At 43.5% G+C, this 15,148-nt stretch overlaps 1 protein-coding gene across 4 annotated transcripts in view; it reads right to left on the bottom strand.

Moving 5' to 3' along the window:
- The window catches only part of KLHL24 (kelch like family member 24), an 81,665-nt gene that overhangs the window by 42,561 nt on the left and 23,956 nt on the right, over positions 1 to 15,148 (bottom strand). For all 4 annotated transcript variants that reach the window (XM_044288554.1, XM_044288550.1, XM_044288552.1 and 1 more), the window contains exons 5-7: positions 7,469 to 7,587; positions 6,633 to 6,821; positions 4,843 to 5,031 (exon numbers count right to left, since the gene is read on the bottom strand). In XM_044288554.1, the coding sequence (XP_044144489.1) occupies positions 4,843 to 5,031; positions 6,633 to 6,821; positions 7,469 to 7,587 (497 nt within the window). The remainder of the gene's footprint in view (positions 1 to 4,842; positions 5,032 to 6,632; positions 6,822 to 7,468; positions 7,588 to 15,148) is intronic.

Here is a 15,148-nt window from a genome sequence, read left to right as displayed (position 1 = left end):
TCCCTGAGGCGGTTTCTGACAGTTTGTGCAGAATTTCTTTGGTTATGCAAACCGATTGTTGCTGCAGCTGTCCGGGTGGCTGGTCTCAGACGATCATGGAGGTGAACATGCTGGATGTGGAGGTCCTGGGCTGGTGTGGTTACAAGTGGTCTGCAGTTGTGAGGCTGGTTGGATGTACTGCCAAATTCTCTGAAATGCCTTTGCAGACAGCTTATGGTAGAGAAATGAACATTCATTGCACGGGCAACAGCTCTGGTAGACATTCCTGCAGTCAGCATGCCAATTGCACGCTCCCACAAACATTGCGACATCTGTGGCATAGTGCTGTGTGATCAAACTGCACATTTCAGAGTGGCCTTTTATGGTGGGCAGTCTAAGGCACACCTGTGGAATATCAGCACCTTGATATGCCACACCTGTGAGGTGGGATGGATTATCTCGGCAAAGGAGAAGTGCTCACCAACACAGATTTATGAACAATATTTGAGAGTAATGGGTCTTTTGTGTATGTAGAAAATGTTTCAGATCTTTGAGTTCAGCTCATGCAAAGTGGGAGCAAAACCAAAAGTGTTGCGTTTATATTTTTCCTCAGTATAATATATATATATATATATATATATATATATATATATGTATATATATATATATATATATATATATATATTATATAATAATACTAATACTACAGGGTGGGCTATTTTTATGGATACACCTTAATAAAATGGGAAGGGTTGGTGATATTAACTTCCTGTTTGTGGCACATTAGTATATGTGAGGGGGAAACTTTTCAAGATGGGTGGGTCATGAAGAGGAAGAGGGTCATGTGACATCAAACTTATTGGGAATTTCACAAGAAAAACAATGGAGTCTTGCTTTTAACGTAACTTTATTCTTTTATGAGTTATTTACAAGTTTCTGACCACTTATAAAATGTGTTCAATGTGCTGCCCATTGTGTTGGATTGTCAATGCAACCCTCTTCTCCCACTCTTCACACACTGATAGCAACACCGCAGGAGAAATGCTAGCACAGGCTTCCAGTATCCATAGTTTTTAGGTGCTGCACAGCCTATGCTGTGAAGATACGAGATGTGCAGCACCTGAAACTACGGATATTGGAAGCCTGTGCTAGCATTTCTCCTGCAGTGTTACATGATGTGTCACATGACCCTCTTCCTATTGAAAAAACAAAAGTTGGATTTAAAATGGCCGACTTCAAAATGGCCGCCATGGTCACCACCCATCTTGAAAAGTTTCCCCCCTCACATATACTAATGTGCCACAAACAGGAAGTTAATATCACCAACCATTCCCATTTTATTAAGGTGTATCCATATAAATGGCCCACCCTGTATAGAGAGAGAGAATAAATAATGGCAGCAGCAGACAAGAGAAGGCAAACAGAGGTGAAAGCTCAGTGGGACAAGACTATAACCCAAATATACAAAAATAGCAAAAAGACAGCACTCTCAAATGGAAAAAAAGTTTGGTAAAAACACTCCAGTATAGAGCCAAAACGTTGCGTCCTGCATGGGTGAATAAACTTAGTTTGTTTGTTTTTTCCATTTGAGAGTGCTGCCTTTTTGCTATCTATATATATATATATATACACCGTATATATATAGAGAAGCAAAGTCCGCAGCACTCCTTTAAGTAAAAAAGTGAAATTTATTCACACATGTCAGACAACGTTTCGGTCCTCTCACAGGACCATTTTCAAGTCAAGTGAACAAAAAAGTGCATAGTGCAAAAATAAATACAGCTCTACAGCATGACACAATCCATTATCAGCCAATAGAGTACTAGTGCACTCCCATTCATGGGTGGACTACAATTCATATAATTAACTCCATATATTGCCGTGCATATCGACCTCAGTAGCAATACATCAGTGATACATTCAATAATAATTCATCATAATATGTGTATATAAGTGTGTATAATAAAGTGAACCGTGCAGTTTTAAAAGATTCTTGACTGTATTACCTTGCCTTAAGCCTGCTGGAGAACCGAGATAGTTTGTGGAGAAGGCGTCTCTACCTGTATCTAAACACGCCACTCATCCGCGTCCTCTACTCCTTACTGCGCATGTATTCGGCCCCCTTCTGTTCACGCGGCTTCTAATACTCCTACGTCACCTCTATGGTGGAAATCAACGCGATGACGTACGGTCGATCACGTCCAGGCGCCGCACACAGATAAGTCTGCGTCAGCGTATAGACAGATCGTCCGCGCCCCATCACGAATCCATATCCACCATCTTTTTTTAGGTAATGTTTTTGGGCAATAATATCATGCCTCCATAACTCACATATTTATCTCGTCTCCATCCATACACGGCCCGGCACTGGCAAAAAGTCAGCATACGTATATATCTTCAGACAAATCATTGTAGCTTCCATTTAATTCACTGCATATAGAGAGCAGACAACATCGGGGTATAGGCCATGTAAGCTGGGTATCTAGCTAACCATTCCTCCTGTCACCCTAAATTCTACATTTAACCCTTTGGGTTTAAGGGTATCAAGCCGAAAAATCCACCTAAGTTCAGTTTTTTTTAGTTTGCTTAATCGATCACCTCCTCTTTCCAGTGGTTTAACATGATCTATAATCATAAATTTCAAATCACTTTCTTTATGATTTTTTTCGGCAAAATGCTTTGATACAGGCAGATCTCTTCTTTTATTCCTAATAGACTGCCTATGGTTATTTAACCTGGTCTTTAGATCGCAAGTGGTTTCACCAACATATAATTTTTTACAAGGGCACCATAGTACATATATCACCCATGACGAATCACAGGTGAGATAATGCACTATATCAAAGGTCTCGCCCGTGTCTGGATGTGCGAACGTCGATCCCTTGACCATCTGTTTACAATTCACACATCCCAGACACGGGAAAGAGCCCGTGCGCCTTGTTTTAAGGAATGTCTGTCTAGATTGTCCAATCTGGAACTTTTTTAGGCCCACGAGTTGCTATGGGAGACGCCCCACGAGACGGGGAGGGCTCAGACATAGAAGAGCCTGGAAAAACCAGAGCGCAGAGATTAATGAGGACCAACAACTCCAAACAGATGAATACAAACAAGAAAAAATAGAATCGAATGTGGTGGTTAATATTTCATCCTACACATTGACTGAGCATGAATTGAAAGCCCTAAATAAGGGATTGTCCTTTTGCCCACAGGCTAGGCCGGATTGGTTTCAGTTGGAACTGGACTTGAACCGCCTCCTCAGGAATCTTAAACTGAGGGTGTGGTTCGACTCCAGTTCCACTGATACCATGAATGTGAATGCTAATGAGCCTGGTAATGCTGATGGTCAACTTACTTTGAAACAGTTTGATTTGTATTTAAAAAGTGATTTTGTTCCACTTGTCAATTCACATGCCCTAGACCACTGGAAAGAGGAGGTGATCGATTAAGCAAACTAAAAAAAACTGAACTTAGGTGGATTTTTCGGCTTGATACCCTTAAACCCAAAGGGTTAAATGTAGAATTTAGGGTGACAGGAGGAATGGTTAGCTAGATACCCAGCTTACATGGCCTATACCCTGATGTTGTCTGCTCTCTATATGCAGTGAATTAAATGGAAGCTACAATGATTTGTCTGAAGATATATACGTATGCTGACTTTTTGCCAGTGCCGGGCCGTGTATGGATGGAGACGAGATAAATATGTGAGTTATGGAGGCATGATATTATTGCCCAAAAACATTACCTAAAAAAAGATGGTGGATATGGATTCGTGATGGGGCGCGGACGATCTGTCTATACGCTGACGCAGACTTATCTGTGTGCGGCGCCTGGACGTGATCGACCGTACGTCATCGCGTTGATTTCCACCATAGAGGTGACGTAGGAGTATTAGAAGCCGCGTGAACAGAAGGGGGCCGAATACATGCGCAGTAAGGAGTAGAGGACGCGGATGAGTGGCGTGTTTAGATACAGGTAGAGACGCCTTCTCCACAAACTATCTCGGTTCTCCAGCAGGCTTAAGGCAAGGTAATACAGTCAAGAATCTTTTAAAACTGCACGGTTCACTTTATTATACACACTTATATACACATATTATGATGAATTACTATTGAATGTATCACTGATGTATTGCTACTGAGGTCGATATGCATGGCAATATATGGAGTTAATTATATGAATTGTAGTCCACCCATGAATGGGAGTGCACTAGTACTCTATTGGCTGATAATGGATTGTGTCATGCTGTAGAGCTGTATTTATTTTTGCACTATGCACTTTTTTGTTCACTTGACTTGAAAATGGTCCTGTGAGAGGACCGAAACGTTGTCTGACATGTGTGAATAAATTTCACTTTTTTACTTAAAGGAGTGCTGCGGACTTTCCTTCTCTACTGAATTTGTCCCATATTGAGGGACCACCGCGGGCACCTGCATTATTATATTTGCACTAAAGGGAGTGCTGCCTGAATCTCTTTATGGATCTATATATATATATATATATATATATATTTACACACACCACCACCAGCAATGTTGAAATCCAATTGCCCAGTCCTCCCTTCCTTGACATCTCCCGCTGGAGGAGAATCAGAAGGCCCTTTACACATTATATGGTCATCCGGTTCTGCTGAAATCGGTGGGCTCGGCCGACAATCTTAGGATACACATATGATAGAAGGTTTACACTCACTCACTGTGGATGTCTGTTAAAAGTCAGTTTCAAGCATCAAACAAACAAAAACAGGTAGGAGTTACCCCTAAACTGCATATTACGGGAACATGTTTTGCCTTAATCCTAAGGGTGAAGTTGCAAAAAGGGAAGAACCTTTGAAACTTCCTAGACGATTAAGACATGATTGATTACCTGTCTGCTGAATGTATTCTGCACATGTATCCAGTAATCTTCCACGGGGTCGTAGCAGTAAATTGCCTTTGTGAGCCCTCCGGCAACATAGATGAGGTTATTTAAGGACACTGCTGTAATACATCTCTTTGCTATAGGAATTGTCGCGCGTAGTAACCAAGAGTTTGTGTCTGGATCGTAGCACTGAACCTGAGTATCAAAGCATATTACTTGTTACGTGCAGGCATTCAGAAGAAAGAGTATATCTATGACATGTTATACCGCTGAACACGCAATGCGTGTCTACAACTACCTGGACTCCTCAACTACAGCTATTAATAGGTTAAAAACAACAGAGACATTTTACTCACTTTCACCGATCCTCAAACGACGCCGTTTTCGATGCTGTTCTAGTCCCTGCTGCTCCCCACCTCCTGTCCCAGATCCACACAACAGAAATGCCAGGAAAAGCCCACTTAGCCACACGAGCATTAAAGGGGTCACCCATGCAGAACATCACTGGGTCACGTGCCGCACGGCTGACAGGTTCACTTGGGGCTCGTCAACAGGATGTTGATGCCAGAGCATTGCAGAGCGGCAGAGAGGGCCGGCACCCAGTGGTGGGGACCAAGTATGTATGAACCCCATTGCGGGTCGGCCATTCTCTGAGGTCTTTTTAACTCTTGGATATTCCCTATAATGAGGTTGGGCAACGATTTCTGGCATTTCTATTTTTTTTGCTCGATGGCAGTTCTTCTACAGTAAACTATTTTTTATAGACCTTATTTATGCATGACCCACTCATACTCTGTGCTGCACTGGCGTGAGATGTACCACAAGTATTAAGCTTCCATGCCAGTTTTCTGGCATAGAATAAACAACAACTTTTGGTGTAAGTCCTGGTTTGCGCCAAAATTTGCAAACTTTTAAAAAAAATGTCACTTTTGTAAAAAGAGGCTGGACAAGACCTCCGCGGCCCAACACATTTACCAACACCAGAAAACTGCCACACGTTACACTTGAAATCCACGCCTAGAGTAGATTTCAGTTCTGCCACCATTTCATGCGCCTCTTAATATATGTCCCCCAATAAGTTACTTAAACAATGTAAGAAAATTGCAAAGAATAAGAAAGAGAATAGTTTTTTTCCCATTCTCTTCCCACAAATAGTGTTAATCAATAAGTCCCATGTACCCCAAAATGGTACTAATAAAAACATCTTGTTCTGCCCACATATGACTACATTGACAGTAAAATGAATAAAGGTATGATTCTTGGAATGTGGTGACATAAAAAATTTTATTTTTATTTTTTTGCATGAGACAAATAGTAAATCGCTAATTTAAAGTATAAAAAAATAATAGCAGAATTATTATTTTTTCCATGACCACCTTAAAAAGGTAATTACATTTGATCAATACATTATATGTACCCCAAAATGGAGTTGCTAAGAAATACCTTCTGTCTGCAAAAACAAGGCCTCATAGAAATGAAAAGGGTATTTCTTTTGAAATACCACAACAAAAATAAATAAAAATATTTGTTTTGCGTAAGTGCAAAAGTAGTAAAACATTAAAAAAGAAAAGTAACATTACTTATGCTGCACAATGACAGCACATTTAAAACAAAATCAATGGCAAAATGTGTTTTTTTTTCTAACCCCCCCCCCAATTTAATATGTACCCCAAAAATGGTGCCACTGAAAAATACAACTCATCCACTGGGTGTGTGTGGCATTGCAGTTGAGACCCCTTTACTTCAATACAGCTAATCTGCAACATCAGACACAAGCCATAGCCAGGATCACTTACCTTGTCAGAACACGTGTTGTCATCTGGTCCTCCTCCAATCACGAATAATTTGCCAACACAGCTTGTAACGGCGGGCGAGCTCACAGCCTCCTTTAATGGAGCCACATCTGTCCACCGATTAGAAAATGAATCATAGCATTCAACACTGCTCAACCTGTTCTGTCCATCATATCCCCCAACCACATAAACCTAGAAGAGGAAGGGCAGGGAGTCAGTCATAGGACAACGGAAATGGTTACAATAAATACATGAGGGGAGTCTGTCAGCAGCTCTGACCATACTAAACTATAGACAGCACTATGTAAGGGTAGGGGAAAGCAGGACCAACATACATTTTGTGGAGCTTTTATTATCAGGCGTAGTAAGAATATGAACCTTTATTCTGCTAGATTTTGCTCCTGCAAGCTCCCTGGAGGCGGAGCTTCATTGTGAAGTGATATCTGCATTGAGCTGCTTCACAGCCCCTCTCTCTATACTGAATGACAGCTGTAGCAGCCAACTAGAAGACCACTACTGCTATCACTTAAGGCAAAGGGGGAGGGGGGGGCTGTAAAGTAGATGACTGCAGAGAGCAGTTAAAGGTAAAAGCTCCACCCCTTGGGCACCTGCAGGAGCAGAATAAAGGTTTATATTCACATTACTCCTGATATTAAAGGGCATCTGTCAGCAGATTTGTACCTATGAGACTGGCTGACCTGTTGCATGGGCACTTGGCAGCTGAAGGCATCTGTGTTGGTCCCATATATATACACACACGCCTGGAAATTTTGAAGCCTCTAGAAAAGGAACAAGGTACACAATTATTTCTATTATTATATTGCACAATCATAACTTACCTTCCCTAGAAGGACAGCCATCTTATGACGCCATCTTCCTTTGTTCAAGGAGGCAACTCTGATCCAAATATTTAGCTGAGAATTATAGATCCATACGTCACGACTGTTGATCCTCCCACCTGAGAAGAAAGATTTGATTGTAATCAGGTCATCCAGATTCATGTATATCCATTTATTGCATCATGTTATATCAGTATGACAAGATGCACTGTCTAGTCTCCATCATGCTATATCAGTATGACAAGATGCACTGTCTAGTCTCCATCATGCTACATCAGTATGACAAGATGCACTGTCTAGTCTCCATCATGTTACATCAGTATGACAAGATGCACTGTCTAGTTCTCCATCATGCTACTATCAGTATGACAAGATGCACTGTCTAGTCTCCATCATGCTTACATCAGTATGACAAGATGCACTGTCTAGTCTCCATCATGTTACATCAGTATGACAAGATGCACTGTCCTAGTCTCCATCATGTTACATCAGTATGACAAGATGCACTGTCTAGTCTCCATCATGTTACATCAGTATGACAAGATGCACTGTCTAGTCTCCATCATGCTACATCAGTATGACAAGATGCACTGTCTAGTCTCCATTAATGCTATACTCAGTATGACAAGATGCACTGTCTAGTCTCCATCATGTTACATCAGTATGACAAGATGCACTGTCTAGTCTCCATCATGCTACATCAGTATGACAAGATGCACTGTCTAGTCTCCATCATGCTACATCAGTATGACAAGATGCACTGTCTAGTCTCCATCATGTTACATCAGTATGACAAGATGCACTGTCTAGTCTCCATCATGTTACATCAGTATGATAAGATGCACTGTCTAGTCTCCATCATGCTACATCAGTATGACAAGATGCACTGTCTAGTCTCCATCATGCTATATCAGTATGACAAGATGCACTGTCTAGTCTCCATCATGCTACATCAGTATGACAAGATGCACTGTCTAGTCTCCATCATGCTATATCAGTATGACAAGATGCACTGTCTAGTCTCCATCATGTTACATCAGTATGACAAGATGCACTGTCTAGTCTCCATCATGTTACATCAGTATGACAAGATGCACTGTCTAGTCTCCATCATGTTACATCAGTATGATAAGATGCACTGTCTAGTCTCCATCATGCTACATCAGTATGACAAGATGCACTGTCTAGTCTCCATCATGTTACATCAGTATGACAAGATGCACTGTCTAGTCTCCATCATGTTACATCAGTATGACAAGATGCACTGTCTAGTCTCCATCATGTTACATCAGTATGACAAGATGCACTGTCTAGTCTCCATCATGCTACATCAGTATGACAAGATGCACTGTCTAGTCTCCAGCAATTTAAGAGAGAAGAATAGTGGGGCGTGGTCTGGCCGGCAATGTAGGAAGACGCGCGTGTTAGAGCTCCTGAGCAGGGCCTGAGACTATCCTTCTCCATCCTGTGGTTGAGGCGATTTAAGCAGCCAGACAGCACCAGCACACCAAGGGGAACCTCTCTGTAACCCCTGGCAGCATAGGCCAATATGACCTGCTCAGCCAGAAAGGAGAAGGCCACGCCAGGACCGACCCCGGGAAAATAACATGGCGCTGCCGTGTCTTCTAAAGTGGCGGAGGTTGCGGCGCGCCTGGAGCAGTATGCCCAAGTCCCCCCCCACAAAAGAGAGCCTTGTACCTGAGGACACCCTGCCTGGGGCGACGGCAGCACAAGCGGCGGACCTGGTCGTTCACGCTGCAGAGCAAGACTCTGGCTCCCAAGATCACGGACCCCACGGGGAGGAGATGAAGGCAGATGAAGGGGGGGGGGCCCCATTGAGAATGGCCCATTACACACTGCCCAAGTACAACCCTCTACCCCTACACTGCCACTGCTGGCTGATCCTACTATTAAGGACATATATGCGGCCGTGCAACATTGTAGTGCAACCCTGATGACCCTTAACCCCTCCATTGGGTCCCTACAAGAAAATGTGTCCTTTATCAGACAGTATATCAGGAAAGTTAACGAAAGGGTCGCTGAAGTGGAAGGAGGAGTGAGTCAGCTGGAAGACCAAGTCCCACCCATGAAACGCGATCTGGCCAAAGTAATACACAACATTACCCTCCTAATAAATAAAACGGAGGACTTGGAGTATAGATCGCGCCGAAGTAACCTTCGCCTAGTGGGAATTCCTGAAAAAGCCGAAGGGCCCCACGCTGTCCAGGAAAGAACTCTCTATCTCCCTTTTATGCTATAGAGAGGGCGCACAGAGTACCATTCTGCCCACCACCAGCAGGGGGCCCTCCCAGGCCAATGCTAATGAAGATTTTACATCTTCAAGACAGAGATACCATTCTCCGCAGAGCAAGGGAACACCAGAATCTATCTATAGATGGACATAAAGTCTCTATTTTTCCTGACTTCTCAGCGGAAATGCAGAGGCGCCGTGCACGATTCCTGGATGTTAAAAGGCGTCTACGCTCACAGAATGTACAGTACTCCATGCTTTATCCTTCAAAGCTGCGGATAGTATTTAAGGGAAAGACCCACTTCTTTGAGTCCCCGGAAGATGCCACCTGCTGGATTGAACAAACGGTAAGTCTTTCCTCCGAAACAAGCGGAAATGACTGATCGAAGGCCCGGAGACGTCACGCTGGGGACTATACTGAGAAAAATCTGGATGACTCTGGGGACGGGCGGATAAGTATAATGTTTCCTGTCTGCTAAGTGCTTACTCTCCTAGGGACACCACTGTGCTCCTGAGTATAAATATGCTGCTATCTCATAATAATACTTTTAGCAGGCATACTTGTGCTGCTGTTTCACGTTCAGTTGCACAACCATGAGCGGTTTTACTGCTGCTCGGATCTCTATTACTGAGCTATATTTTCCATACCTAGTCCGTGAATGCGGATGTGTTACTGCTTCCTATTTTGCGGGTTACAGGAATTTTTTCTGTGCCTCATGTCCTGTTCGGGGACTACCAAAAGTTCTTTTCGTTGGGAATATTATGTTCATGGTTTATTAAGGGATAAGACCTGCAGAGAGATGGTACATGCAATTGTTCTTTTTGCTGTCTGGTAGATGCCTTATTTGGGTGACTCGATCTCCTCTCCTTTTATATCTCCCTCTGAATAATGGTGGATAAAACCCACATTATAGCGTGGAATGTTAGAGGCCTGGGAGGGCCTACTAAACGCCAAGCGGTTTTTATGGCCGATCAGAAGTATCAGCCAGCTATAATATGCCTCACTGAAACGCATTTGCCTAAACAATCCCATAGGCTGCTTCACAAACCGTGGATCTCGCAGGCCTTCCATTCCACCTTTTCTACACACGCTAGGGGGGGGGGGAAATTAATTGGAAAATTACCTGCATCTATGAGGGAGGCGATAGTGGTGGTTATTCCGAAGCCAAACAAGGACCCAGCTAGACCTGACTCCTACAGACCCATCTCTCTTTCACCAAATGATGTGAAATTGCTACTGTAGCTAAAATACTGGCCAATCGGCTTAATAAGGTTATTACTCCTTTGATACACAAAGACCAGGCTGGCTTCATGCCAGATAGGAGTACAGCCAATAATCTCCGTAGACTGTTCCTGAATCTCCAGAGACCGTTAAATACTGGGGGATGTTGTGTAATAATATCCTTGGACGCTGCCAAGGCTTTTGACAGCGTAGAATGGGAATACTTATGGGAAGTCTTGGTAGTCATGGGATTTGGTCGGGGTTTTGTCTCCGGGGTCAAATTACTGTATAACTCTCCACTAGCAAGGATCAGAGCAAATGGGATACTTTCCGATCAATTCCCTTTGCATAGGGGTACGTGACAGGGTTGCCCCTTGTCCCCCCTGCTGTTCGCGATAGTAACTGAGCCCCTAGCTTGCCTTCTACGTACTTCCCCAGACTGGCAGGGATTCCCAGTAGGCCCCCGAGAGGAAAGAGTCTCGCTATATGCAGATTGTTGATTTTGGGAAATATTCTGGTCTAAGAATTAATTGGGATAAGTCCACAATTTTCCCGCTGGATCCTACCCCGCCGCAACTAGACCTTGGTCGTATACCCCAGCAGATGACGACTAACTTCAATATCTAGGTGTGGTGATAACACCACTGAAAGCCGAGTACATAAAAATGAACTTAGAGCCACTAAACTTGCTAAATTTGTAGCCAAAACTAATGCTTGGTGTAAACTACCCCTTACAGTAATTGGCCGTTGTAACTTACTTAAGAGGATACTCATGCCACAGCTATTATACATGTTACACAACTCTCCGGTATGGGTCCCACAAAGAATATTCTACAAGATTCAGGGGATTTTTAGATCACTGCTCTGGAAAAAAAGCAACCGAGAATTCGCATACAGACACTCCAAAAAAGTAAGGAAGAGGGCGGCTTGTCCCTCCCGAACCAATGGTCCTACTTTATAGTTGCCCAACTGCAGCATAATAGAGGGTGGACAAGAAAAGTTGACCTAGACACCTCGGCTGATCTTGTCTCTTATGTCATGAAACAAAAAGCACCTATTGCCTCGGTGGAAATAGGTAAGCAGCAGCATCATGGTAGGAAACTCCCCACAATCTCCCTCCTAACCAAAATATGGTCAAAATTCAAGGAATTGGCAAATCTGACAGGATTCAATGACAACACGCCATTATGGCGCAACTCTCAACTAACAGAAATATTCAGGCTGGGAGGCTTTTCCCCATGGGAGGAGAGGGGCGTATTGTTCCTGGGCCAAATTCAATCATGTGGAGTGATTAAAGGGCTTCTGTCACCCCACTAAACCTTTTTTTTTTTTGCTTACTTATAATCCCTACACTGCGATTTATGGCTACATGATCAAATTAATCATTTTGGTCCTGTAGATTTAGTTTAAAACAAGCTTTTAAAATATGCTAATTACCTTGCTACCAGCAAGTAGGGCGGCTACTTGCTGGTAGCAGCCGCATCCTCCGATCGTAATGACGCCCCCTCCACATTGTGATTGACAGGGCCAGGGAACGGGATCATTCTCTGCTGGCCCTGCCTGTTTGCATTTAAAATCTTGCGCCTGCGCCGCGGCCGTACCGTCTTCAATTGGCGCAGGCGCACTGAGAGGCGGCCGCTCCATCCTCAATGCGCCTGCGCCGGGTGTAGATGTGACGTCATCGGCGCAGGCGCATTGAGGATAGAGCGGCCGAGCGAGCGGCCGCCTCTCAGTGCGCCTGCGCCAATTGAAGACAGGTACGGCCGCGGCACAGGCGCAAGATTTTAAATGCAAACAGGCAGGGCCAGCAGAGAACGATCCCGTTCCCTGGCCCTGTCAATCACAATGTGGAGGGGGCGTCTTTACGATCGGAGGATGCGGCTGCTACCAGCAAGTAGCCGCCCTACTTGCTGGTAGCAAGGTAATTAGCATATTTTAAAAGCTTGTTTTAAACTAAATCTACAGGATCAAAATGATTAATTTGATCATGTAGCCATAAATCGCAGTGTAGGGATTATAAGTAAGCAAAAAAAAAAAAAAGGTTTAGTGGGGTGACAGAAGCCCTTTAAGTCTTTTACCTAGCTTCAGGAGGAGTTTGGCCTACCCAAAACGGCATTTTTTCAATTCCTCCAATTAAGACATGCATGTCAAACGCAATTCCCAAAGGGTATGGAAGTTGCCTTTTCCCCTCCCATGGTGAAACATTTACTGGAGGGTAGGTCTACCAAAGGCCTGATATCTCTGTTATATAAATATATGCTTAATGCCAATACCTTATCAACCCCCCTGGTGGTAAAAGGAAAATGGGAAGAGGATATTGGGGCAATATTTCAAGAACAATGGAATGACGTTCTGGCTTTAACTCCTAGTCTTACACTTAATGAATCTCAGAGACTGTCTCAGTTATATCTAATACACAGAGTGTAGAGAACCCCCCAAACTTCTATTTAAGATAAGTATACGTCCAGACTCCACATGCCCTCGCTGTGGAGTAACAGAAGCGACATTGCTTCACATGGTTTGGAACTGCCCAAAATTGAGAAAATATTGGGAGGAGATACGAGAAATTATAGCTGTAACGACCCAGATAAGATTACCCAATGATCCCAGAGTCTGTGTGATGGGTATACTGAACTCCCCAGGAAAAGACGACAAAACGTCCCTATGTATTCACAGGATGTTGTTCCAGGCGAGGGTTTTAATCGCTAAACATTGGATACAGGAGAATCCACCCAATAGACAAGAATATATATAAACAGGCTGAATACAGTTTTGCGCTTTGAAAGGGGGGTGTATGTGAAACGGAAATGTCCCAAAAATTTGTGTGAATATGGCAGGGTTGGCTGGAAACCGTGAATTTGGCTTCATTAGCATTAACAAGAGATTGCATGAGAGGGCAACTACTATCCCTACTAGGTCACCTATCCTAACTTATTAAGTTATCTATTATGGAAGATCGCATACACACACTAGTGTTATTTTTCATTGTCACGCCCTTTCTGATTTATGACTAATAAGAAGGTACAATCCTCTCTTTGCATGGTCAAGGGTGGGTGGGGGGGAGTTGGTATGTTGTTTAGGCTACTTTCACACTTGCGGCAGTGTGATCCAGCGGGCAGTTCCGTCGTCGGAACTGGCCGCCGGATCCGCCAATCTGCCGCTGACTGAAAGCATTTGTGAGACGCATCCGGATGCGGATCCGTCTCACAAATGCATTGGAAGGACGGATCCGTCTCTCCGTTTGTCATGCAGACCGACGGATCCGTCTTGTACATTTTTTCTCATTTTTACCGATCTGCGCATGCCGGAACGACGGATTCAGCATTCCGGTATTCTGAATGCCGGATCCGGCGCTAATACATTCCTATGGGAAAAAATGCCGGAGATGGCATTTAGGCAAGTCTTCAGTTTTTTTCGCCGGAGAGAAAACCGTAGCATGCTGCGGTTTTCTCTTTTGCCTGATCAGTCAAAACGACTGAACTGAAGACATCCTGATGCAAACTGAACGGATTGCTCTCCATTCAGAATGCATGGGGATATGCCTGATCAGTTCTTTTCGGGTATAGAGCCCCTGTGACGGAACTCTATGCCGGAAAAGAAAAACGCAAGTGTGAAAGTACCCTAAGTTGTTATTTAACAAGGTCTATGTAACACCCTGTACCATAATAGTATCACGTTTCTGTCTACACAACTTATACTAAGCTGATTTGACTTTAATAAGGTGTTGGTACCAACATGTTTTCAGGAAATTGTTGCATAGTATGACTGAATCCTTGCTGGTGTCTACAAATCTTTATTTTGAATAAAAAACTAATCTGATAAAAAAAAAAAGGAGAAGAATAGTGCAACATCGTGAAGGATAGATGGCACATCTGAGGTGCACTTACATTAGAGGGGTGTTGGGTCAAATTTTATTAACTATTCTGTTAAAGGGTCCCCAGTCAGTAGTACCATCTGTTAGCCAGGGAGGAGAGCAGCTACAAAGAGCATCTCTCACTCTGGGGAACTCTTGTTTATAATGGCAACCATGCAGTGCCTAAATTATCCTGTGGAGGCACTGCAGGGAACTTGAACACCTAGTAAAATGTGACATGGATCTAAGCTGAGGATTAGGGATTAGGGGAATACTGAGGATTAGGGGTGTTTGGGATGCAGATATAGCAGTTGCACCTAGACCCTGATGCCTCAGGGAGCCTAAAGAACCCTG

This window comes from Bufo gargarizans, chromosome 4, assembly GCF_014858855.1.
Source record: "Bufo gargarizans isolate SCDJY-AF-19 chromosome 4, ASM1485885v1, whole genome shotgun sequence".
Classification (NCBI taxonomy): Eukaryota; Metazoa; Chordata; class Amphibia; order Anura; family Bufonidae; genus Bufo; species Bufo gargarizans.
This window is presented reverse-complemented; position numbering and strand designations above follow the sequence as displayed.